At 42.0% G+C, this 27,466-nt stretch overlaps 1 protein-coding gene across 6 annotated transcripts in view; it reads right to left on the bottom strand.

Moving 5' to 3' along the window:
- TENM1 (teneurin transmembrane protein 1) overlaps positions 1-27,466 on the bottom strand; it is a 785,443-nt gene that overhangs the window by 8,718 nt on the left and 749,259 nt on the right. For all 6 annotated transcript variants that reach the window (XM_047716031.1, XM_047716030.1, XM_047716033.1 and 3 more), the window contains 4 exons: positions 21,551-21,723; positions 20,174-20,409; positions 6,311-6,607; positions 294-681 (listed from right to left, as the gene is read on the bottom strand). In XM_047716031.1, coding sequence (XP_047571987.1) covers positions 294-681; positions 6,311-6,607; positions 20,174-20,409; positions 21,551-21,723 — 1,094 coding nt within the window. The remainder of the gene's footprint in view (positions 1-293; positions 682-6,310; positions 6,608-20,173; positions 20,410-21,550; positions 21,724-27,466) is intronic.

The raw sequence follows: 27,466 nt of genomic DNA, 5'->3' as shown, positions 1-27,466 counted from the left end.
GGTAGTGATTTAGGAAGGAGCACACGGTTGGATGAGGTTCTTAGATCTCAACTTTTCTGAGAACCGAGACAGAGACAGAGAAATGCATGGTGGGTTTTTAAGGAATCGGCTTTCATTCAGTCTGTAATAGGTTTTCAATTTTCAATGGAAGATAATTTAACAACCAGAGTGAACATTTATGGGATTGGATGTGTATAGGTCAGTGCTTCTATTTCACACCATGGCCAGCAAAAATGTCATAAGAAAATACTGACCAATACAGTTGTACCCATTGCCACCCTTTCACAACACACCTGTTTGCCTATATCTGATTGTGCAAATGAAGCCATCGTGCATCAGGTGTATTGTCTTAATGACTCCAGAAGACTCTTCATATGTTAATGTGACCTGAGTGGTATCATAGAGAATCTCAGACAGCCTTGCTTGCTTGGTGTATTTGTATAAAACTCTGCGCCCTGTTCCCAGATGCAGGGTCTGTAGCAGTCGGCCATCTCGACTATAGTCTTGGATAAACGAAGTGCTACTGTCTGGCGGGGTGTAGATGTTTCGGTAGTAGCCCACTGAAAGCATGGTTTGCAGGCTGTGGCGGACCATACTCGGCATGGTGACTGAGAGCAGACAATCCGACTGGTCGTACTCAAAGATGTAGCGCCGCTGGCTATGCAACAGAAGCATCACAGACTGAAACGAGACAAAGGCAAAGTGGCTTAACATGTACCACTGAAGCTGAGGCAATTAAAGGAGATTAAAGAAACACATTCATCCACTCAGCACAGATTTATCGAGCACTTGCTATGTGCCAGGCACTGAGGTGGACCCTAGTAGATATAGTAGTGGGCAGTCATGAGGTCTATCCTCATAGAGCTTACAGTGTAATGGAGGAGAAAGACAAGCAACCAAGCAATTTTGTATATAAAATATTACAATTATTCCTTTGCAATTCACGTTTTATTTTTTGAGTATGGTTGACATTTTTTCTTAAGATTTTATCCATTGATTTGAGAGAGAGAGAGAGCACGAGAAGGGGGAGGGTCGGAGGAAGAAGCAGACTCCCCGCCGAGCAGGGAGCCCCATGTGGGACTCGATCCGGGGACTCCCAAGACCACAACCCGAGCCTAAGGCAGTTGCCCAACCAATTGAGCCATCCAGGCGCCCCGAGTATAGTTGACATTTTTGAAAAAGATTTTATTTTTAAGTAATCTCCACACCTAATGTGGGGCTCGAATTTATAACCCCAAGATCGAGAGTCTCACATTCTATCAACTGAGCCAGTCAGGAGGCCCTGTAGTTGACATTTAAAAAAAAATTGAGTATAGTTGACGAGCAATTCATGTTTAGAACTATATTAGGGGACCATGCCATTAAAAAGTGAAGAATTCTCTGGATATGCAATCCCTTTCCTCCCAACTGATCTGTATTTCACAAATAGTTATTTGTTGAGGTTAAATGCCTCGTGTGTGATTAGGTATTTCACTGATACTGGTTTACCTTATTTAACTTTAAATACAAACATAAAAGGAGCACTATTTTACAGAGAACTTAATCCTATTTCTAATTGAAAAGCATTTAGATCTCATCTTTTAATAAAAATTAAAAATGTTCACCATAAAGACTCTGATAAAACTCTCTAAGGAAGCTTTACCCCTCCCTTCTTGAGAATTACCTTATCAAGCAAAAGGGTTCATTTGAGCTTTATTTTCTGAAGTTTGTATTGTGAAAACAATAGGTATCTTTTCATTTTCTAAACATAAATTACATAAATATTTATGACTATAAATTACAGAAGCATATATAATGTACGCTTCCCTCTTCTAAATATTTGAAATTATATTCTAGTATTAAATCTATTTCTTGGAACTGCATATCCTCCCTGCCTTCTGAGAATTATTGATTTTGAATCATATGTCAGTACCGTGAAGTCAAAGTCCACAGTTATTCGCTCATTTGTTCCTGCTTTCTGTTTTTTCCCACCAAGTACTCTGCCTTGAGGGTACAAAGCTGCGTGCCACAAGCCAGTCACCTCATCACCTGGGGACAACCTGCAGCTCCGAAAACCCCCCAATGACCAGAAGCAGGAGACTTGGCATGAGGACATGAAGGGAGAGCCACCTCCTTGACCAAGGCGGAACCAACAGAACCTGGAGGGAGCTGGTGAAAAATGCCTTTGCATTAGCTCTCTGCTCAAAGTCAGACTTCTCAGCTCCTTTCCAGTCTCTTCTGTCAGTTTGCCATGAACAAATGACATCTGTCACCTGTGATGCGGGCCAGGACAATCACCATATGGCTCCCACACATTATCTAGTACCAGCCTGCCCGGGCCATGCCTTTTCCAGTCGCTGTGCGTGCCTTGCCAAACATTTATAGCACATTGCCATTGTGTTCTCTCCCCTGTCTCATCCATCGCTCAGCAGTGAACCACTGCCGGACCCTGTCCTAGGTGCTGCTCATGCTGTGCAGTCTCAAAAGCTCCCTGCCCTGTTTTAAAGCTTTCTGCCAATGGCAGGCATGTGGATGACGTGATTAGAAATCTCGTGAATGTAACTGTTGTGTTGCCAGAATGCCATTTAGCTCTCACTTGGCTGCTTTTTCGCTTTGGGTGGGCATTATTATCAGTTTGTTCAAAAACAATGCTTATGGGTCCATCCAGAGCTCACCGTGTGGCTACAGCAGGAAAAAAAGGGCATTTCTTCTGAGTCTAAACAATAGAGTGGGAGACTTTGTATTTTTTTCATGCGTTGTGAGATCGTGAAAGACATTGTAAAGAAGAAAAAAAGAGCAAGCATGTATATTCATTTGAACAAGAATAGAAATGAGCGATGGTAGAAATTTGAGAAGTTAAAGCACCCGAATAACCACCAGATGGCAGTGTGGGGCCACCTGGAAGCTCAAGGCAACTGGCATTGTATCCCTTAGGTAGCCTTTGAAAATTTCAGCCCCTAAGAGGCAATTTTGTGTAAATGTATCAGACAAAACATCTTATTAAATGATTATAAAATATCTTTAAGTGCATCTTAAAAATGAAGTCCTTAGGAACGATTTTAGGAAACCGGAAGATTTACATTTACCGTTAATACAAAATTTTAGCTCCACAAGTCTTCAAAATATAATTAACTCAGAGAAGTCTCATAAATCAAGATAGAGAATTAATGACCACATAGAGAAAATTTAAGAAACAATAATTGATTTTTTTAATAGAGAAGAGATCATTTAAGCAACCACAGCTATTACCCAAATAATTATTTTTCTCCTAATGGCTGCAGACCATTGTGCATGAAAATGATACACATAACTTGCACTGCTCTAGAGGAAGTCACACGATCTCTACAAAATTTCTGTACATTAAGGTGAAATATTTGCCGTTGCTTTTAAATATATCATGGTATAGGGATGGCAAGCAAATTTACAGAGGTATTTTGAGGCATAAAATGAGGTATACATTTTCAAGCTTGAGAATTCTTACTTTAAAATATACTACAAAAGCCTGTCTCTTTGTCTTTGCTCTGCCCCAGACATAGTGAAAGAATGTGCCAGCAAAGACCATGTTAAAGAGAGGACTGAAAAGAGCACAGGAAGATACAGAACCTCACCACCTCACTGCAAAAGTTACGTGTACATTGGATTTTGGTAAATTCAATATTCCTTCCCTTTTTATTTTCTAGAATCACAATTTCAAAAATGCCTTAATTTTCTTCTTTTTTCCTTCCTTCATTTCCCTTCCTCCTTTCCTTCCTTCTGTTCTTTCTTATTTTAATATTCCTTTAAGTAGCAGTAAGTAAGTAGCATTTGTTAGCGACTGGAAAAATAAATGCTATAATGCATTACGTAAATGGAAAAAACTAACTTATTTTATGATTAGATGTTCTGGGTGCTTTATATTCAGTTATTTCATTTAATCCTCATAACTATTCAGTGGATTAGTTATTATTCTGGTAATTATAACGTTAATAAAATCAATCTCATGACAGGGGCTCCTGGGTGGCTCAGTGGGTTAAAGCCTCTGCCTTCGGCTCCCGTCGTGGTCCTGGGGTTGAGCCCCACATCAGGCTTTCTGCTCAGCAGGGAGGCTGCTTCCCCCCCACTCTCTCTGCCTGCCTCTCTGCCGACTTGTGATCTCTGTCTGTCAAATAAATAAATAAAATCTTAAAAAAAATCAATCTCATGATAAATGATTTTTGGAAAGTAAAGAACCATTCCATAGTTGTTTATTTTGCAGGTTCTGAGTTTTGCATAATATGATTGTTTAAGTCAAGGGCTATCCATTTTTTTTTTAAATGTAGGCTCCACGCCCACCCAGCAACCAGTCCAAAACCAAGCTTGAACTCCCCACCCTGAGATCAAGACCTGAGCTGAGATCAAGATTTGGACGCTTAACTGACTGAGCCACCCAGGAGCCCTGGGGCTACCTTTTCATTAGAGAACAAATTAAATGTGAACTCAAGAAAGGGACAAAAGTCAACTAAAAGGCACAAGTGTTTCAGTTTGTCTCACTGGCCAGTAAAGTATTCTTTGGAAGGCACTAGGGCTCCTCTTGATAGATGATACATCAGTCACGTCTTATTTCTGTCCACTGCAGACACCAGCAGTCTCACAGTTTTATTTGTTTTTAAAGAGATTGCCAACTCAGTTTCTGGAGCAAAGCGAACTTACCTGGAGTTTCCTTCACATGATTCTTTGCTCAGGAAAGTTTGTTGAAATAGTTAATTCAGAAAAGAGAAAAAATAAAATTTCTTCGTCGGTGTCGAAGAGGCTGTATGAAGAGCTATACGTTTTTAATAGGCTCTTTCGCTATTGTATGGGCAGCCTAAAGGTAAAGTCTTAGAGACTCAGATGCTACTGTCTACAGGCAGACAGAGCTCAGTGGCCAAACCATGATCCTAATGAAGTTATGAGTTCAAACCCATGCACATTCCTAGGGAGTGTTGGCTACTCCACTAGCCACCATCTATGACCTGTGGAAGGGTTAGTGCCAACCCATCCTCATTCCTCGAAAAACAAATCAGCCTAGAATCTAATAATCAGTGGTATCTTTTTTTTGGATTCAGGGAACTTTGTGCCAGGTTTAGTCCTTTGTGGACATAAGCCATAGGATTTTTTCAGATAATTCTTATTATCAAAATTCAAGAGGAAAGACCCACTCTGTAAGATTCAGATGTTCCCAGTGTAGAGTATAGGTGATAAATTTGATTTATTTCTTCAGCAGACAAGGGGTGGATAGAACAAAGAACTCTCTTCTTTACCCAGGTTCCCAAGCGAAATTCTGCTTTATCTCCTAGGCATTTCCAACTTGGCAAGTTCCCCAGCAACTGCCTCTGGGAAGTTGTATTATAGTTTTATAATGACAGACAACCACTGGCACACTTCCTCCCCCCCAAAAAAAAAAAAACTTTGGGGAGTGTGTCAAAAAGGCCTGACATTATTGGGTACAAATAGTGAAATTCTGTCATGGGAGCTATAAGCTCCTATGACTTCTATAAGAACTTCTAGGGGTTAATGTGCACTGATTACCCTTGAATCCTCAAGGGAAAGCATTTTTTCAGTTTTCCCAAGAATTAACTCAGGACTGGTGAATTCAGTTGAATGGACAGATTTGGGAAATAAGAGATGCCATCTTAGGACATCAGAAATTGAGATGGTAGATGGACATCATTCTCTCTTATTGTTCTCTGCTACTGATTTTGCCCTGTGGGGGCTGTTTGACAAATGGTTCCAGGGATGGGATTAAAATCCTTGTCTATTTCCACCAGACAGGAGCCCACAGGCTCCCATTACGGGTGCTGTTGGAGACTCACTGTACACACAGAGGACTATTACCAATGAAGCCCCACTGCCTTCATTTGCTCAGACTGATTACTTGTGAAGATTAGTCCTCAAATGTATACTTACTAAAACTTCACTGATTATCCCAACAAAATTAGAATTTCGTATCCTCTAAGAGGCTCTTCTCCAGAGCTGAGATACATTAACACACAATTTTATAATTTTGTACCTATTTTACCTCAGTATGAGCTTTCATAATAATAAGGATACCTTTTCAAAAGCATGAACAAATACGCTCAAATGAGGAGAAAGCTAAGCCATTATCCTGACTTCAGTTTCCAAGAGTACCTGGCAGAGTGTGGGGTTGGGGGACGTTTTTAACAGAAAAGCTGTTTATCCTTATAGGTACATTTTGTTGTTGTTTTTACTTCTACAGAGCAGAACAGCCAGAATAGACTCCTGTAGGTCTCTTCACCATGATTGGTAATTTAGGGCCATTTTCAATATTCTTATTCAGAAACTCAAAACTAGTTTATTTTCCCGACATACTAACCTTTTCTAAGTAGGTATAGCTCCAAATTTTGCCATCAGCCCAAGTTCTCGAAATTATTTTTCCACTCTGGTCATATTCCATTTTTTCATTCCACGTCCCTCTTTGAATAAACGTCACCAATCCCGAAGGTGAATATGTGATGTTCACTTCATTATATCTGCTTACAGGAGACCACAGAATAGGTCGTCCAGTCTGGTCATAAAGAATTCGAAGGGTGAATTTCCGGTGGTCATCATAGATCTTTCCCGTGCGAGTTATATGATCAAAATCTATGGAGAGCAGGTTTCGATTATGGGCCTACAAAACAGATACGAGACACATTTTTAGCGTTGTTTTGTTTCCTCTCATCAAGTGCATTCACAATCCTGAAGTCGGCCACTTAAATCCACCTGGAGCTAAAGACAAAAGATGTTGGGGGTGGGGAGGAGGGAAGTCCAGTTAAGGCAGGTTTTTCAGGCAGAGCACAGTAAAGCAGGTACGCTTTTATGCAGATTTAGGTCCTCGCCTTTTCCACTGATAGGAGTTTCCAGAGACTTACAGCCATCCTCCCTTTTCTGGTGCCGAGAGGAAGACACGCTTGCAAATGGAGCTCTCCCTTACAAACATAGACGCCTCTTACACAAGGGTAAACTTCTACTCAGTTTTCAGAGCTTCTGTGTCTGCTGTTTCTTAAAATCAGCCCAGGGGTGCCTGCGTGGCTCAGTCGGCTAAGAGGCTCACTTTTGGCTTTGACTCAGGTCATGATCTTGCGTTCATGATCTGGAGCTGGTGGGATCAAGCTCCTAGTGGAGCTCCAGACCCCGAGCGTAGAGCTTGGTGGGGGTTCTCCCTCCACCTCTGTCCCACCACCCTGGGACTGCACATGCACGCAAATGTGCATGCACTCTCAGGAAAAAAAAATCAGCCTACAATAATTTTTATGCCCAAAAGGCATATTTTAGGGTGGCAATTTCTGTTCTCCTTCAAACAAAAAACCAGAGACTTTGAAATGGGTCAACAGCAGTGACCTGGGAGTCAGGAGCCATTTCATTAGCTCCTGTCTGTGCAACAGTCATTTCTTTTATCCGGGGCTTAGTTTTCTTAACTGTGAAATGGGAGTGATATTATCACCTCATACCACAGAGTTGTGCTAAGAATTAAATAAGATTACATATACAGGTACCTGGTGAAATGTAAAAATAATACTGGTAATTGTTATTTTAAAAATATGATGATTACTTTCCTCATTTGGGTTAGGCTTTTCAGTGGGTCCATGTGTCAGATTCCAAGGTCATTATAGTTTGGGGTACTAGATCTGTATCTGTAGAAATTGTCAACAGGATCCGGAACAGAATGTTAAATATTTGGCTAATGAGGAAGGGAGAAAAAAACCAACATTAGGCGTTGACTACATTAATCATAATTGAACTAAACTGATTCACTCGCTACTCAGCTAAACTTTATGTTTATTTTTCATTTTTGTGGTCAAGGATCCTTTTATTTTATTTTATTTTATTTTATTTTTTTTAAAGATTTTTTTATTTATTTATTTGACAGAGAGAGATCACAAGTAGACAGAGAGGCAGGCAGAGAGAGAGAGAGAGAGAGGGAAGCAGGCTCCCCGCTGAGCAGAGAGCCCGACGCGGGCCTCGATCCCAGGACCCTGAGATCATGACCTGAGCCGAAGGCAGCGGCCCAACCCACTGAGCCACCCAGGCGCCCTCAAGGATCCTTTTATTTTATTTTTTAAAAAAGATTTATTTATTTATTTAACAGAGAGATCATAAGTAGGCAGAGAGGCAGGCAGAGAGAGAGGAAGAGAGCCCGATGCGGGGCTTGATCCCAGGACCCTGGGATCATGACCTGAGCCAAAGGCAGGGGCTTAACCCACTAAGCCACCCAGGCGCCCCTCAAGGGTCCTTTTAAATATCTTAAAGGTACATACTGTGTCCCCAGAAAAATGCACGTAAACACATACATGTACACTATAAATAAAATCTCCAGGGGGCTCTGAAACCCAATCGTGAAACCTCTAGGGGTCTCAAGAGTTCAATTTTAAAATCTTGGTACAAAAACAGCTTTTTAAAAATTTTTTATTGAAAAATTTTTATTTTTTAAACTGAGATAAAATTGACATATAACATTATATTAGTTTCAGGTGTACAACATAAAGATTCAATATTTGTATATATTGTGAAATGATAACCACAGTAAGTCTCGTTAACATCCATCACCACACATGTTACAATTTGTTTTCTTGTGATGAGAACTTTTTTTTTTAACTTGTGATGAGAACTACTCTCTCAGTGGCACCTGGGTGGCTCAGTTGGTTAAGTGTCTGCCTTCAGCTCAGGTCGTGATCCTGGAGTCCCATGTCCGGCTCTCTGCACGGAGTCTGCTTCTCCCTCTGCCCTTCATCCTTCTAATACTCTATCTCTCAAATAAATAAATAAAATCTTAAAAAATACCTACTCTCTCAGTAACTTTCAAAAATATGATATAGCATTAACTATAGTCACCATGCTGCCCATTATATCCCCAGGGCTTCTGAATAATCTTTTTTTTTTTTTTTTTAAGATTTCATTTATTTACTTGCCAGAGAGAGAGTACAGGACAGAGTGAGAGGGAGAGAGTACAAGCAGGGGGAGCAGCAGGCAGAGGGAGAACCAGACTCCCTGCTGAGCAAGGAGCCCAACATGGGACTCCATCCCAGCACCCTGGGATCATGACCTGAGCTGAAGGCATTAACCGACCAAGCTACCCAGGTGTCCCCCACAGGACTTCTTTATTTCATAACTGAAAGTTTACACTTTTGACCACCATCACCTATTTCCCTCATTGCCCCCCACCCCCTGCTCCACAAACACCAACCTATTCTCTGTACCTGAATTCAGTTTTTTTTTTAATGATTCCACATATAAGATCCAGACAGAATTTTTTATCTTAGTAGCCAGACAACTGTGAATGGGAGCAGGATATGCCGCCCATAACATGCCACTTTGGCATGTGTATTATTGTGAGCTGAGGTTGGTCAAGACCCAGCAGCCTCAAGAAAACCTTTTACCTCTTCCTTAAGCACCTAAAAGAATTTAGATAGGGGGCCTGGGTCAGGAAGAGAGCTATTAGCTGAGATTTCTTTGTATCTGAATGACCTATCTGTATGGCAGAACAAACATCTAATTACCAAACATCTGCTCTTATTCTTGTCCTGTGAATTACCCTCCTCCCCTTTGAAGCCCCAGGCCCCTCTCCCATTCCTTAGTTCAGGATGGTATATAAGCCTCATATTGCCTTGACTGTCTTTGAGCCTCTTGTGTTTTTGTGGAGCCTTCATAAGTACAAAAGTAAATTTGTTTTTCTCTTATTAATCTGTCTCACGTAAATTTTATTAGACCAACCAAAGAACCTAGAAAGGAAGATGGGAAAAGTTTTCCACTCCTACAACTGCAAAGCCCACATTCTCATTTCAAAGTCCAGTCTTCCCTTGCTCACTGTGGTTTTCAGAATAGTTTCTTCAAACACCACTCTCCATCATAAAAGTGATGTTTTCTCATCGCAGAAAAATTGGAAAATAAAGGAATATAAAAAGAAAATAATTACCTGTAATCTCACTCTCCAATGTTAATCACTGTTAATACTTGGCTGCATTCCATTCATCTCTCTTTTATGCACAATCTGTTCATACATTCCAAAAATACGAGGACTGTACTTAAAACTTCTATGTCCTCCTGTTTAGCTAATGTTTTATCTTGAACATTCCTTTTATTATTAAATATGCTTAAAATGTGGATTTTAATGGTTGCATAGTATCTTCTTATATGATAATTATTTATTCTTTCTCCTATTGTTGGAAGTTAGAGTTTTTATTTTCCTTTTTTTTATATTTCATATTTTGTTGAGCATATTTGTAAATAAATATTTCCTTAATAGAGAACTCAAGAAGTGAAATTACCGGGTGAAGTGATAAGAACATATCAAAGGCTCCTGATTCAACATGAGTCATTAGTTTATAGTGCACGAAGCTTCTACAAATTTATACTCCCCTTAACTAGTGGGTGGAGGGAAATCCATCTAATTCCATCTTTACCAGCATCAAGTAAGTATTAGCATTGTTAGTAAACTTTTCTCAATATGAGAGTGGGAAAATGGTATGCTACTGTGGTTTAAATTTGCATTTGTTTGATAACTAGTGAGGTTGAACCTTTTTTTTTTTTGTAATGCAGTGGTTTTTTTAAAAAAAGATTTTATTTATTTGACGAGAGAGAGATGGCAATAGGCAGAGAGGCAGGCAGAGAGGGAGAAGCAGGCTCCCCGCTGAGCAGAGAGCCCGATGCTGGGCTGGATCCCAGGACCTCGAAATCACGACCTGAGTCAAAGGCAGAGGCTTAACCCACTGAGCCACCCAGGCACCCAAGGATGAACTTTTTTTAATGTCTATTGGTGACATGTATGTCTCCTATGAAATGTCTGCTCATGTTTTATTCATTTTTCTACTAGGGTATGGCACTTTGCTTTAAAAAAAAATCTCTTTGGCTCAGTTTCTTCATTAGCTAGCTAATAATATTTGCCCTTAATTTTGAGCTTCTGCAAAAAAAAAAATGATGTATCAAATGTTCCACACCATGAATTCTATGCAGTAGACTACAGATTAGATACTTAAATTATTTGAAAGGAAATGCTGTTAGTCTCAGGGGTAGGTTTAATTCAGGGAATAGAGACATACACAGATTGGGAATCATGATTCTTTAAACCATCTGTAGCCAATGTGTGCAGTGTTGTAGTGCGTAAAGATATAGTAACCTGCTGTTATTACCTAAAAAGCAGTAGTGAAGCACATATTTTCTGTCTTTTGATACGCAGGGCTTGGAAACCTATACGTAACCAGGTGCTCTTTATTCAACTACCTTTCCTGTGGTTTTATAGCCACATATCTCCAACTGTAATAACGCTCATTTACAACAGCTGTAAAATATCCATGTACTCCCAGAGACGGTTGTAACTGTTACAATTTATGTTATAATGATAGTTAAAGAGCCAAAGTAACAAGTGATTTCCAGTTCAACTAAATCTGTGGTTTTATTTGTCTGATAGATTAAGTTTACTACTCGAGAACACATTTCTTAATAAAGTCATTATAGTTACACAAGCAGGGATCACTGTTAAGTGGTACAAAGCGAGCAGAGGACGACAGCCTAATGTTCTCTCTCTGCTTGTCAGTTTGTCGGCAACCATGCTTCTCTTTTTCCGAATAATGTACTCTGAAATTCAGATATTGCTGAAAAATGTTTTCAAAGGTTTGTAAGGTGTGATATTGTGATTTATAAGGGCTATGTATTTGGTCTTGGACCCTGTTCTGGCACAGAGCTCCCAAAACCCTTGGAACCTCCTGTGATAAGATAGATCAAGCTGCCTTTTGTTATGTTAATGAGGCAACCTTTGGAGGGCCCTCAAGTAACCAAAGAATGGGGCCTGGTTGCCAGGGAAACCGACCACATGATTAGAGCTTAGAACTTTCAGTACCTCCCTCCAAACCTCTGGAGAAGGGCGGAGTGGCTGGAGGTTGAATCAATTGCCAATGGTCAAAGATTTAATCGATCATTCCTAAGTAATGAAAAACCCAAAGGACAAGCTGGAGAGCTTCGGGGTTGGTGAACAAGTGGAGATGCTGGGAGAGTGGCGCATCCTGAGAGCATGGAAGCTCCACACATTTTCCCCATACCCGGCCTTCTACATCACTTGCATCCGGTTCTTCTTGAGTTATATCCTTTCGTAATAAATTGGTAATCCTGTAGACAAAATATTCCTCAGTTCTGCGAGCTGCTCTAGCAAATTAATCAAACCCAACAAAAGGGTTGTGGGAAGCTCTGATTTATAGCCAGTCCATCAGGCACTGGTATCGACTTGGACTTGGTGACTGGCATCTGAAGTAGTGGGCAGGAGGCAGTTTTGTAGGACTGAGCCCTTAACCCACAGAATCGGATGCTGTTTCTTGGTAAATAGTGCCAGAATTGAACTGAATTGCAGGACAGCCAGCTGGTGTCCCAAGGATTGCTTTTTGGTGTGGGAAACTCCACCTCCCACATTGGCATCAGGTCAAGGAACCCAAAAGAGAAGTTACTATAAAATTCGGCTAAGAGCTGAAAGGCAGTGAAGGAGTAAAAGATGCACGAGTGTCCCCCTTAATCTCCTGTGGAAACTACGTGTGAGAAGGCTGGGAAGGAGTATGCTTGTACAGGTGGGCTCTCCCATCCTCATCCTTTAGTGTTTATGTGCTCCAGCCATTATGGCAGGAATCCAAATTTAAGCTGATTGCCTGTGATTGTTGGGGTCATAAGCAAGGTTGGGAAAGCTTCACATTCATACAAACACTAGTTTGCTTGAAAGACAATAATCTCCTTTGACCTAAGTGTGGGCCATCCATCTTTATTTCCACTTGCATGGGAGCAGAATTTGCGACCCCCAAATATGCTTCTTTGACATAAGAATTATCTTAGGCTGATTATTTTTAAGAAACAGCCACAGGAGAAGCTCTTGAAAAACTGTGAAGTTACCCATTTGCATTTATAAGGGACTTTCCATTTGTAAGGGTGTCTCTCTGTACCAGAAAGTGGGGAATCACTAAATCTGTAGAAACTTTTAGCAACCAGGAGGTGAGGATTTAAAACAGCACAACAACTGCATCTTTGTTTATTGTCACTTTCCTGGTAACTTCCTGTAACTGACTCCCCATCTCCAACATCTTTTGTCTTTAACTGGAGATGTTACTTAAGGTGTTGGCTTTAGCTATTTGGGGATCTACTCAGTTTTCCTGGGTCTCTCGTGTACATACGAGGTATACATGTTGTTAAACTTATGCTGTTTTTCTCCTCTTAATCTGTTTTATGTCGGTTTAATTATTACACCAGCCAAAGAACTTAGAAGGGTAGAAGGAAACTGTTTTTTGCCCCCAAAACACTCTTCCTCCAAACAGTCTACACCAGTTCTTGTGCTGGAAAGGAGGGGCTATAGAAAGGAGTGAAATTTGGTAATAGCCCCAAGTTAAAAGGGGTCTCTTCGGACAGGTTGCACATTGAACGACACCTCTGAGTTTGGCAACTGATGATCCATACGTATGTTGCGATCAGAAAGCTGAACTTGTTAAAAATTTTTCACGGGGGAGGAAGTATCTATGCTTTAATTCATCCTTTGGTTTCCCTTCTTTTTTTTTTTTTTTCAGCTTTGCTAAGGAGAAGTAAGGAGAAAGGTTTGCTTTTTGATCATACTTGAACCAGAGAAGAAAGAGGGAAGCAAGTGCCCTAAGGAGCCACAGGTTGTGTTTCTAGCAGAAATCAAAGTGCTCTGAAAGGGTAGGTATGGGCAGAATCTCCAAAGAAAAGTGTCCTTTGTCTCCACTCAGAGCCTTTCTCTCTCCTTCCTAGGAATTTGTATTTTAATTGCTTAAGAGAAAGTCCTTTCAACCCTTCCAATTCAATACTCATTCAATTAGTAGGATAAAATTATATTAAGTTGCTTGCAGATATTTGGCTGTTTTTGGCCTACAAAAAGGGCAATTTGCTATGGTTTAACTGAATATATTTATATATCTTATTATTATATTATATAAATATATAATTATATCTATAAAAACACATACACAAAATGTGTTGAACTCTAAGTAAAGTATGAGTATGGCAGTTGATTTCTTTTTTTTAAAGATTTATTTATTTATTTTAGACACAGAAAGAGTGCTTGAGCATGAGCCTGGTGGGGGTGCAGAGAGAGAAAAAAATCCTCAAGCAGACTCCCTGCTGAGCATAGAGGCTGACTCAGGGCTCCATCTCAGGACCCTGAGATGATGACCTGAGCCAAAATCAAGAGCTGGCCACCTAACTGACTGAGCCATCCAGGTGCCCCATGATTTCTTTTACAAAGAAGAGAAAGCTGAATTTTCAAGGATGCTATCTAGCATTTCAGCTCACAGTGCAACTGAATTAACCTGTTAACTTTTGCTGAAGAAGTCAGAAGGTAAGTGAGTTGGGCCAAATAATTACATCACAGTTTGGGAGATGTACTGTATTTAATTTCCATGAATTTATGAGAATGGATAGAAAAGTACCAGTTGATTTTAAATTAGTACATGCTACTCTACACTCAATGGTTTTAAGGTAATTAGTACTTGATTTTTAGAAATCAATCAGTACGATGCTACAGGTTTTATTTTTTATTGATAATTATTAGGTTGACAAAACCGAACTTAGGCTTCCTTTATTTCACAGATTTGCCAATAAATGAACAGGGTGTGTATTTCATGTTAACATCAACTGCTACTACCCCATAGGGAATTTCCTTCTACCTCTTTTTTCTTTTTTACTGCCAAGACATTCTCCTTACCTTGTCAGCCCACAAAAATCTTACTGCCCGTAGGGATTTTGGGACATGGGCTATTGAGTTGACCTGACTGGGTTCAAATTCTGCTATCACCACATACTAGCTGTGTGTGACCTCTCTGTGCCTCCTCCTTCCTTCCTTCCTTCCTTCCTTCCTTCTTTCCTTCCATTCTTTCTCCCTTCCTTTCTTCCTCCCTCCCTCCCTCCCTTCCTTCCTTCCTTCCTTCCTATATCTTTCTTTCTTTGTTTCTTTCTTTCTTTCTTGAGAGGAGGTTGCAGAGGGAGAGGGAGAGAGAGAATCTTAAGCAGGCTTCATGCCTAGAGCTGAGTCCAGTGTGGGGCTTGACATGGGCTCAATCTCACAACCCTGAGATCATGACCTGAGCTGAAACCAAGCTTTGGATGCTTAACCGACTGAGCCACCCAGGTGCCCTGTCTCTATGCCTCTCTCTTAATCTTTAAAATGAGAATGATAACAATAGAAGCCACCCGATAAAGTGTTAGGAGTACTAAATGAGTTCACATATGGCATTATGCATAGTAAGAGCTCAGTGAATGTTAGCTGCTCTAATCATGATCAGTTGTGAAAATGCTACTAATGATAGAGATTGCACAGCCCACGTCCCTCATTTCATAGATGGGAAAAGTGGTGCAAGATTATAGGTTCTTCCTCAAAATCTTGTTCATTCTACTCACCTGACTTCTGCCATATCATTTACCTGGGATGCTTTTTGCATGATATTAATTTGCTCTTGTTGAAATACTTTCCTGTTGGTGAATTCGTTTGTGTAACCGTAACAACAGACACTTGAAATTTTTTATACCACATCATTAATGTTTATATGCATGTGGAATAATATGTGAAATAATACTTCCTTTCTAGCTATCTTAGTGGAGTTGACTCAAGATTAATAGAGTAGCTTCTATGATTCCAAGAATCTCCTGACCCCAAAAACCAACTCTGCACAGTTGCCCGGTGACTCCTTAGGGGTAGACCCACTGTTACTTGGGGCTGAGAACCACAGATATATTTTTTAAATAGATTCATCTATCTGTAAGCAGCCTCCTTATCTAAATTTTCACAAAATAAATCCCTCCAGCCAAACCTGGGGAGAAAGAAGTTAAAATAGCGTGAAGCAGATGTGAACTCCAACTCCCAGCAGCCTGCAGCTGAGTGCCCTGTCAGCAAAGGCATTTTCTGAGAATGGACGGAGATGCTGGAACCCTTTTGGCTGCCTCCCAAATTCCCCATCATTTGTCAGCCTGGGACTCTGTGTTGTATCTGGGCTTGTTTGCCCTTTCAGAGCTCAGATCACGTATAAACATGTTGCGCTGAAAAACCAATCTACCCCATTCTCAGTTATCTTTGAGTAGAGAGGGGACAAAAATCAATTGTGAGGTTTTAGATTAGTCTTTGCTTCATTTTGCTTGTAAACACATAATCATCTTACTTGATTTTATGACTTTGGTTTGAAGTGCTAAGCTTCCCGGATTTTTTTTTTCCTTTTCATAAAGGAGGCTGCAGGGCAAGGGTTTTGCTGTAACCTCACATCTCAGTCTGTGAAATCTTGTGAAAAACTCTGGGATCCAGTGCTGGGTTATGTCTCCTAGAATGGTTTTATTATCCGTGGAAGTGGCAAGGTGCAAACTGGGTGAAGTTCCTAAACTGGTTTGCTGTGGGTGAATGTCCAATTCTTTCCCAATGGCTTCCTCTGTGATCTAATCTCTAATTTTGCCATTGTCTGGGGAAATGCATTTATGGGGACAGGCTGATGCAGCAGACACAGATACATGGAATGGATGTAAAAGTACTTTGCAAGGAAGATGATTCAGACACACCTCAGGTTGGGGCGAAATGGATTTTTAAAATAAAGGAAATCTCAGGATGTTAGTGTGATTTATTTCACTTAATGGAGCTGGTGAAGGACGGCCCAGAGGTAACAAATCCCTTGCCTGCCCAGGCTGAGCAGAATATCATGTTTTTCAGCAGTCTGCCTTGCTCACCTTGAAGGGGACCCTGACTTTGTGTGCAAAACCCTCACCAGTCATCGGAGAAGAGTAACGCTTGTTGCTTGATCTCCAAGAGAAGTCTATCCTTCTCTGCGTTTTCTTTGAGCTAGAAGGTCTAGGGTCGATGTGATAGGTAGCTTTTTGGAATGCCCATCATCTTACCCAATGGGCCTTTAAATGAATCTGTCATTTTGTGCCTGAACAATTAGTGTTTTATGACCTGATGCTCAAGCACATTTAAAAACCCCAATCACACCTTTGTTTGGTTTTTCAAAGAGGAGTCCTATTTCCTATGGTACAGCAGGGGTTTCTATGTTGTGGGACTCTCTGGACCTGGGATTCTGTCTCAAGAGCCCTGGTACCCCTACCTGCTCTTGCTCTGGAATGGCTGCTCCACCAGGAGAAATAAATGATTCAGTCCGAGGCCTTGAGGTACTTGAGGGCATCGGAGAGGCTTATTCTTTACATGTATGCTTACAAATGGGTCCCTGTCTATCTGGCCCAGGAAGAGAGAACGTTACATCTCGTAACGCTATCTGCTTGCCCCTTGAAAAGCTACCAGAAATGAAGGGGCACCGTCTCTGCAATGGTAAACTCAGCGGGGAAAGAGGATTTTGCCTTGTCAAAACCAGGTTCACACCTACGTCAGGGGAGCATAGCCCTCCATTAAATCGGACTTGCCTAATCTGGGGAAACTGAGGAAACTGAGGTAAACAAAGTGCATAAGGATGGGGAGAGAATGTAAAAATCAGCCAGTTAAACAGCTTCCCTTCTCTGGCCTCTTCCCCACTTACTCTGCCTGGAGGCCAGCCAGTTGTCATGTTCCACCCACACTTGCCAGTACATTAGAGTCGATTATTTGTCTCTTTTTGTCAGCATTGAAATGAGGAGTCAGGCCTTGCCAAGGTGGCTCCACTGAGTGGGGCAATGATTTATAGATTAATTATTTTAAGGAACAAGGCAGCACAGCATCATGTAGTGGAAAGAGTGCTGCGCTCCGTGAAGACCTGCATTTGAGGGCTGACTCTGATCCTTAATAGCTGTTTGACTTTGGGCAAATCACTTAACCTCTCTGGGCCTTAGTCTCCTTATCTGTAAGTTGGGAATAACAAAAATTGATGGTTGTGGTGATCAAATAAAATCCTGGCTGTGAAAGCATTTTGTTAACTCTAAGGCACTAAACATGTCGAGGATTGCTGTTAGGTTTCTAGGGACATGCATGGTAACACCACTCAGCTGAGGAGGGGCTCCATTCTGTTGCAGGACCTCAGGAAGTACCTTGGAAGTCACATAGAAGAGAAGGTCCTGAATTTGTTGCCTTTATAACCGGTTTCACAAATCTGCTCAACTATACCACAGGAAGGGAAATGGGTCAATTTTTAAAAAAAATTTTGTTTTCTCTTTGTGTATTTTTATTTATTTATTTATTTGAGAGAAAGAGAGAGAGAATGAGATAGAGAGAGAGCAGGAGAGGGGAGAGAGTCAGAGGGAGACACAGACTCCCTACTGAGCAGGGAGCCTGATGCGGGACTCCATCCCAGGACTCCAGGATCATGACCCGGGCTGAAGGCAGTTGCCCAATCAACTGAGCCATCCAGGCACCCCAGATATGGGTCAATTATAAATAGAATCAACTAAATAACACTTCACTCCTTATAGTAAAGATCCCCCAAATGTTTTATGGCCCTTAGTTTTTCAACATTAAGAACACTTTGGGATATGAGGTATAAATTATAGTTTAGAATTTCTCCGTTATCTGTGCACATGGAAGGGAGAAAATGGTGGGTTAGCTTAGAAAGTGGAAAATCCCAAAGTCACATAGTACAGGATGGGTTATCCTAAAGAATGGGAAAACCCAAAGGTACATTGTATATGATACGGTTCATAATGTTTTATTGAGGCTATAAACTGGGGGAGGCACTAAGAGATCATTTATTTGATACAATTATTCTATGGTGAATCCATGAGGTTGATAAGTCATTTGCTGTAGTGTGATATTTTCATTTCACAGGTGAAGAAAATAAAGAAAATAAATTTCTTTTCCTTCTTTTTAATTAAGTAGGCTCCACAAGCAGCATGGAGCCTAATATAGGGCTTGAACTCACAACCCTGAGACTGAGACCTGAGCCGAGATCAAGAGTCAGATGCTTAACCGACTGAGCCATCTAGGTGCCCCAATAAACGCATTTCTTAAGCCAGGTCAACTAACTTCACCAGAGCACCATTTCTATCGAGGAGATCCCATTTCTAGAATTCTGACAGAAACCCTCACTGCCTCCCACACAGAGAGGTGTGTGACTATGTGCACTGGTTGTACTTCTCAATTCAGTGGCCCATCAGTGGGCCCATCTATGTTCTGATAGAGATTGCCGATAGAATCAAAACATGCAAATTGACTTGCACATGCAGACAACTTTTAGTGGCATTATGAAGGCCACTGAAGTCTGTGTCTATGTGTCACCAACAGAAATGATTGAAAATGAGTTCTGTCCTGCATTATTTTGTCCATATCATGCCTTTGGACTCGTTGGACTGTTTCGTGCTGGGACTGGGTGGTTATCTCTCATTGTATTTCCACAGCCTGAAGGTTACCACATTTTCACTGTGAGCGAATTTGTACCGTGAGTGAAGAAAATGCAAGCATCCCAGGTCTCCCAGCTTGACACAGGTGCTTAAAGCCGGCCTGGCCTCAATTGTGAGTGATTGTTTCCCTCGAGCTGGCAGTTGCTCTGGGGCTGATATTGAATGTTACTATATTTGGGAAGTTGGTCATATCATCCGAACATTGGTTAATGCTTAATAAGGGACAGGTAGACACAGTGCTGCGGTGATTGTAGGCTTTGTGTGCTGCAGAAAAGACAGGTTTGACAGAGATCTCTGGCTAACTGCAGTGAATTGTGCTTGGTGAGGACTTGAACCCTCTCTCCCCCAAAACCTTTAATTTCCTCTGGGCGGCTCTCAGAACACCACTAGTCCACTCTCAGTACTGGCCATTTACCCTTCTGGCCTTTAGTAATGTATTCATGGGAATGATATCATTCATTCACTGACTTTTCCTTTTTAATTTGCCTTTGTCCAAATGTTGCCTTAAGTCTTGCATCCTTGCGTGTGCGCCTGCCTGGTCTTTCCACACGAAGTATAAACTACTCCCAAAGCAGGGAGCTGGGTCAAGGTAGTGAACCCGATAACATCTCCCAGGCATGCTGAAAGGGATTCTGGAGGGCCTCCTGACTCAACACATTTCTCCACCCAGACTTTCTTGGTGCCTGAAATTGCTACTATTAGAGCACTTTAGCTGGCTAATGACAAAGAAAGCTCCTATTAGAATGTTCATTTAAGGATACTGAACCATTATCAGCCATTAGCACCCTCTCTTGAATTAGTATATCATACAAGCTAGTCAGTCACCTAGAAAAGCTTTGTTGCAATGGGACTTTGGATTAGGGCAGCTTTGTGGTTTTCAAACATAAAACAGAAGTTCTGTATCTCGCATCCGGTCAAGCCTTACCCTCAGTCTCCTTTCAAAAGCTGAAATGTTGCCTTTGTTTTGCTCCTTGCGTTGCCGCCACTCGATGAGGTTTGCATTGTGCTCTCCGGGCAGGGAGATGTTGCATTTGCCTAGGGTGGGGTTGACCGCCCCGGCCAAGATGTGGGGCTCTGAGCTGAGGCTGATCTCCATCCCGCTGGCAAAGGTCACACGTAGGGAGCCGTCCGGACTCACCCGATAGGTACTCTGGGTGTTTTCTGTAGGCAGAGGAGCAAAGCAGGACAAGGGGAAAAAAGGGAAGTGCAGGAAGCAGAGGAGAGACAAGTTTAGATTCCGGAGGCGGGTGTGGGGAAGGATGAGCAGGTGGGTTGCTGTGGACCCGGATGCCTTCTGGGCTAGACCACCACTCTCACAGCCACATGCACTCTCTGTCCGTTTGGGTCTTGTTATTCGCATAGCTGGGCTATCTTGTTTCTTGGATAAAAGATTCCTGTCTAATACTGGAGGCTGTTTCTGGCTTGTCTTTTTCATTTTTAAAGAACTCCCTCACGAAATCCTTCTCTGACCTGGCGGGTTGGCCTCCTCAGTTTGATATGCTGGGAGCTAGAAGGAGAAGAGGCTGAAGTTCAGCTTGGCATTGAACTTGGTAGTTGCACACCCTTGCCACACCCCGCAAAATGGTTACACTGACAAAGGTTGCTACTCATCGTGTTCGAGTGAACCTGAACTCTGGGCAGTTCTGTGTCTGGCCCCACAACCTAACAAGAGTCCTTAATGACTGGGCAGAGAGAAAACAATTTCTCTGTGTCCATGTCCCTCCAGCCTCTGAGACATTTCTTCCAAATGCAACCTTCCTTCGCTCCCTCCGTCCCTCCCTTCCTTCCTTTCTGTGTTCTTCTCTCACTCTCCCTCCCTCGATCCCTCTCCCCCTTCATTTTTCTTCCATTCATACTCTTCTCACTGACTAGAACGAGACTTTAATTCTCTCGTTTCACTTATATTCTTCCTCGGTGTGCATCCCAATTCATCCATGTTATTCACCCGTGTCAGCATTGATTTAGAATGCTAATCTCAGACGGGGCACAGACTTCATTTCTTTAATATAACCCAATCAGAGCCTAAAAGAGCTTTACAAACAGCTGGGTGCTGGGAAATGACTTGAAGGGAGAGCAGATTTGGCAGGAATTGAACCCATAGAGATGTGGTCCAATGTTGCTACGTGAACTTTGTGAACGGTGTGATTTTATTTGGGTTTCAGCCCCCATAGCTGGAAAATAAGGAGAAGAAGCCATCTTCTCAGCCAGAAGTGAATTCTATTTATTAACGGTGGGCAGAGGTTGGATGGTAGACATTAAGCACGGTACCTCTACAGTCAGGTGAAGTGGGAAGTATCCTTACCTTGTTTTAAAATATATATGGTACTAGTTGCTGTCAAGTTGGTTGACATGAGGACATTTTCACGGTTGGAAGTATCTAGTTCCACTTTTGTCAGCTTCTCCAGGTCACTGTGGAAGCTGCTGACCTCTCCGGTGGGAAACGTTGCATTGGTCAGATGTCCCTCGGGGTCATACCTGAGGAATGTAACCAATCCCAACTTTGAAGCCTCTTGGCAGTGATAACAGGCCTTTGCAAATAAAAATCACTTGGTAGCTAATACAGTTTAACTTTGAGTGATAACAAGTATTATTAACCCTGTTCAATAAGAAGAAAAAGGTCAGAGAGATGATTAATCAAACGAAGGTATTTCTTGCAGCTTCTGAATTCTTGATGACTTCCTTGAGCTGTGCTGTTTTACAGAAAAAATATGTCTGGTAATGAATCACCAGGGTGGAAAACTGATTTATGAATCATGTCCTGTTGTGTGTAATGTTGCAGGGAGGCCTCCGTTTGCAATTTGAGTCGATCCCACTAGATGTGATGGATAACAAGTACCAGCAGAGGATGCTGTTGGCAAAGGAACGGGAGGCACAACCGGCCCCCCCCCCAACGTCTGGAAGGGCAATAAACTGATTTTGCATTGTGATAGGAAAATTATATTTGCTGCTGTTTAAGTTGCCAAATTTGAAATGAATGAATCATTCTTCCAACAAAATGAACAAGCACAGAGGATAATGGAAACATGTTCATTAAAACATTCTGGAGCCCCCTGATCTCAGTGTCAGTTAATTTAAAAAAAAAAAAATCTTTCTATAATATAGTACATAATGTGTTGTAATTTGCCTATATGAGTAAGAGACAAAAAAAAAATTACCTGGGATAATAGGCAATAACCTATATCCGGAAATATAGTCTAGTGAGTTTACTTTATAAAAAAAAAATCAGAATGATTGGCAATCTCACTGTCCTCCAAATGGAAACTGCTTCCCTGAAGGCTTTTGATGTGGAGCTGTTCTTTTATTGTCAATAGAACCATGAAAAATAAACACTTCATTAAAAGTAAAGACATGCACTTGGAAACCCATTACTGTTTTCTTTTCAAGTTGCAAATTACAAAATATTTAAGCACTTTTATTTGCTTTTAAAATGTTAAACAATTATATTCTTTCTACCCAAAGTGAGCAGAATACAGCCTGGACACAAAGGCGAAGACTGGCTCTACTATTTCCTCCTCTGACAATTATGCAAAATGGCATAGTGATTTAGTGTTAGGTCACTAGGTTTTAAAGAACTCAGCCTGGGTAGTTGCTCAAATTTTAAAACCCAGACCAGTGTTTGGTAGGTGTTGGCAAAGGGGCTGGACTTTATTTTATCTGCTAGAACTGAACTTGGGGCTACAGTCACATATGTAAATGAAAACAATCAAATAGGTCAGTTGATATCACAGATATGCCAAGCCCAATTATTTAACTGGAGGCATCCTTTGTTTAAGGGGGTATTCTTCAAAATGGGTGTTGGTGTGTTGCTGCTATGCAGCCCAGGCCTTATTATCAAGGAAAAGCTGAAGGGTGCCGTTTGTGCCTGGGGTTAATGGCAGAATCCTGGCCCCTGCTCATCCCCTTTGCCCATGGTCTGTTCTGGGGCTCTGGCTGCAAAATGCAGAGAGCCCTGATGAGAAAGGGCCGTGGAAAGGGCTGGAATGCCCAGCACAGCCTCAACCTTGTCTGCCTGGTCTTCCTTCCAGGAGAGGAAAACAATGTCTACCTTTAATTTTTCCAAGATACCAAGTTGCTTTTCCCTGTAGGGAGGTGTTTCTAGGCAGTAGATAGAAGGAAGCTGCCTTCCTCACCAGGGAGACTGGGGTCCCAACAGCCTAAACTCGGCTGGCAGTTCCTCTCTGTTTCACATCCATTGACGGCAACGCGGCCCCATTGGATTACCTTTCCTGATTTCTAAGGGGTTTCCTTAAAACTTGGCAAGGTCACTCGTCCTCATTCCTCAGGAAATCTGACCTAAGATGCTAGGCATGCAAGTTCCTAATGGGCTTCCCAGCTTGGGGGCAGTTTCTTTCTTTTTCAGTCACAGAGCCTCTTGTTTTAATGCAAGGAAACCCCTTAGAAATCAGGAAAGGTAATCCAATGGGGCCATATATGAGCAGAGGTACCAGGGCCAAAAATTCAAATGAAACTTAGCAGTGGCCTGTGGATAAATCTGGTTTCCTAAACCCCCCTCCTTCAAACACCTTTTAAGCTCAGTCGCTGGTGCAGTTTGTCTGCAATTATACATTTAAAAGGTGATTCCCAAGAGCACAGCCATGTTCCTACATATTCTGTTCCCATCCCCACTTCCCAAATTGACAGGAGTACATTTGGAAAGGCAAGATTTATAGTCCTGGATAAGACTGTAATTACCTGGATAGATCTAGTTGGGAGGTAGCTGCATGATCCTTTTTGATGAGGGAGGCAACAGTTTTGGGGGTCAGCCCAGTTGCTGGGTAGTTGGAAAGTTATAGTACCTGATTTTCTTCCTGTGGCTGGACATAACATCCTTTTTGAAAGTGTGTATTTGACTTTAACTCTATCATAAACAAAGCACTCTACCTGGAGGGCATAACGCTAAGGGAAAGGTGTCACACGATGACAAATAGTGTATGATCTCACTTGTAGGATCTAAGACAAAAAACCCCACACATACCGAACTCAGAAAAGATCAGATTGGTGGTTACCAGAGGTAGGGTGGGGGGTGGCTGGGAGAGTTGAAGGAAGTTAATCAAAAGAGGTGACATGTGTGACGTGATGACTATAGCTGACACTGATGTAGTAGCTACCATACATAGGAGACTTGGTAAGAGAGTAGACCCTAAAATTCTCACCAGAGGGAATAAACCATTTCTCTCTCTATATTTTTGTATCTGTGAGATGATGGATGTTAACCAAGCTTGTTTTGGTCATCATTTCTCAGTCTTATATATAAGTAATTAGGCTGTACACCTTAAACTTCTACAGTGTAATGTGTCAATTATATTTCAATAAAAACGAAGGGAAACCCCCCAAAATATCTCTAAAGCCCTTTACTGAATACACTCGCAGACCCCAATTCTGCCAGTCAGTCATAGTGATCACATTTGGCGGTATCTTCAGTGTGGTGTCTCTGTCCTTTGTATGGCCCTAGGTCTAAACATAGAGGCCCACCTCTCTTTTGTGGTGTCATTTCCAAAGGAAGAGTGACAGGCAGAAATACTCATCATTGGTAATTCCCACAACTTTGGAAAGATTGCTCAAAAGTGGCGAAGAAATAAAGGGAGCCTTTGATTTCCTATGGCTTGCTTGAAATTTTTTCTCTCCATCACAGGGGAATGCATGTTTCCAGACTGAATGTCAAAGATACAAGTTTAATCAAAACCTCTTATGCTGTGTGTTTCCTTTTGGTGCCTGCATCCTTTGGTGCCGAGTACAAGCCAATATACTGCAACTGGTCCCCTCAGGCCACAACATGGTAGCAAGCCCCTCCTTTCCAAGGCTTGGAGTAGCAATCTCGTAACCAGGCCTGCAAATTCTGGCTGGTGAACTGTGTGATCAGGCAATGACTCTTGCCTTCGTAGTCATTAGAAGCGGGTCTGGTGAGAGGAGATTTGCCGTCATATTGTCCCTTCCTGTCCTGATTTTACAGAATTCCACTATAAGGGTCTCACAGGACACTGATCAGTGAAGTATTGAGTATAACTATTGTTTTGCTCAGCACCTCAAAGGCTGTGTGCATTTGTGTATGTGTGTGTTTGTATGCATGCAGACATGCCCCATTGGAGCAAAGAAAACATTTATACAGGAAGTTCAGAGTTCATTCTTGTGCTTGAGCATATAGTTTAGTTGGGGGTAGGGTGATATTTGCACATTATTTACAATACATGTGGTCTGATATTTTCTCATAAGGGATAGTCTGCCCTTTTCCCTTGAGGATAATTTAAGCCAGGGCTAAACCATGCAGAGTAAAAACTAGAAGCCCCCCACCTTTGCTTTTAAGAAAATATTAATGATTATAGAAGGAAAATTCATTACTTACTTTTTAAAGGGAAACAGACCCTCTTTACCCCCTCATGACAGAAATCTGATCAACCTAATAAACATTCTGTAGGAAATACTGGATTCCCCTTCCTCACCAATAACTTCATTTGGCTTCCTTTGATTTGGCTCCAAGTCCATAATGCTGTCCTATCTCCACTTGTCCTTTATTCAATAAATATCAGTCTCGTGCTAGGTACTGGAGATATAGTGCTGAATGAAATGCAAAGTCTAGTGGGGCAGATAAGACATTCACACAAATCACTCTAATGCCAGAATATTGCCATGTTCTTCCATAAACAAGCTGTCAAAGCTCAGAGGGGACAGAACTCATTTTCAACTGTGCTGAGCAGAAAAGAAGGAAGAGAAAAGGTGGTATTTGAATTCTGGAAGGTAGGTAGTGCTCAGTCCCTGCATAGGTAAAGATAGGGGTGGAGAGGAGGGCATTACAAAGACAGGTGATGGCATGAAGAAAAGCATGCCGGTGGATGGGATGTCCATGAGAAGAACTGGGTTGCTGGGGCACAAGGTTCCTCTAGTAGGGTGGTGGGTGATGAAGTCGAGAGGCATGTTGCAACCAGAGCATAGGGGACCTGGGGCACTGGGCTCTGGAGAAAAGCAGGGAGGCAGTGGAGAATGCAGAGGCACAGAAGACTTTGCAAGGAGAGAACAGTACGATGAAAGCAGTACCTTGGAGGCAGCAAATCTTGGAAAGGGTTATGTGGACAAGCGGGACCTGCAGGAAGGCTGCAGCCTTCATTTGTGTAAGAAGATGGGGGCTTCTTGCCTTTATTCAGTGTATTGTGATTGCCTATCTTTGGGATTTGTCTTCCTTACTAGGCTGTAAACTCATACCCATGGAGGGACGGCCAGACCCCCAGGTCTCATTCATGCCTGTATTCTAAGTATCTGCTACAGAGGAGATTCTCACTACGTCTACTTATTGCATGAGTGAAATAAGATGATTTCTATGGAAATGGAAGAGATGGGTGGATCTGACATCCAATGTGCTTAGAGAGGAGACAGAGCCAGCGATGGTGGTGTTGGGAGGATAGGCTCAGCTTCCGTACATGTCCTGTGTGCTGCAGCTAATCTTCCCTACCAGCCCCAGGAGGCTTTTTCTGCCAGGAACCTCTCTTGCTTCTGTTCACTCCCTGTGTCGATTGCAGTTGTCCCCAGCATGAGCCATGGCAGTTCTGTCTGTCCATTCTTGATCTTTGTCAAGGGCATAAAGCACACACATGGAGAGGCCCACTGAGCGGAGGTGTCGAGAGTCTCTGTCTCTGGAGACCCGAAGGAACAATGGACAATTCTCTGTTCTTGCTTAACTGAAATCCTTTGCCTGCCTGGAGGTGGGGGGCTGGACCACCTGGTTCCTTAGCTCCTCTCTACTCTGAGATTCTAGAAAACACTGGAAACATATTGATATGTTTGGATGGATTATATAACCAGTTCTTACATGGGAATCGTGTCCTATGCTCAGGCAAATATCTCACCCAGAGACATGGCTTGTTTACCCTGACCCTACCTCTTCTTCTAATCTTACCAGGGAGGAGGGAGAATCCTTCATTAGCCATCTTCCATAAAACAGAGCATTTATAAAATAGCCTAGGAGGCACTCAGCCTATTAGGAGGGCTTTCTAACTTGTCAGTCAATGGCTTTTTTGGGGGAGTGGGGTGGGGTATGTGCTAACAAAGTCCAGAAAGAATACAGAAGACCTGGGATCAAGAAATTACATAAACACGAAATCTCCTTCCCTTCGGGCAAGGAGTCCAAAGGGCAAGGGCCTGCAGAACTGTCCACTCAGCCTGGACCAGTAGCCGTGACCGCACTGATGTTTTGGCCTCAGCCTGGGACCTTTCCACTTTTGTAGAGCAG

The sequence above is a fragment of the Lutra lutra genome, chromosome X, assembly GCF_902655055.1.
Source record: "Lutra lutra chromosome X, mLutLut1.2, whole genome shotgun sequence".
In the NCBI taxonomy this organism is placed as follows: Eukaryota; Metazoa; Chordata; class Mammalia; order Carnivora; family Mustelidae; genus Lutra; species Lutra lutra.
This window is presented reverse-complemented; position numbering and strand designations above follow the sequence as displayed.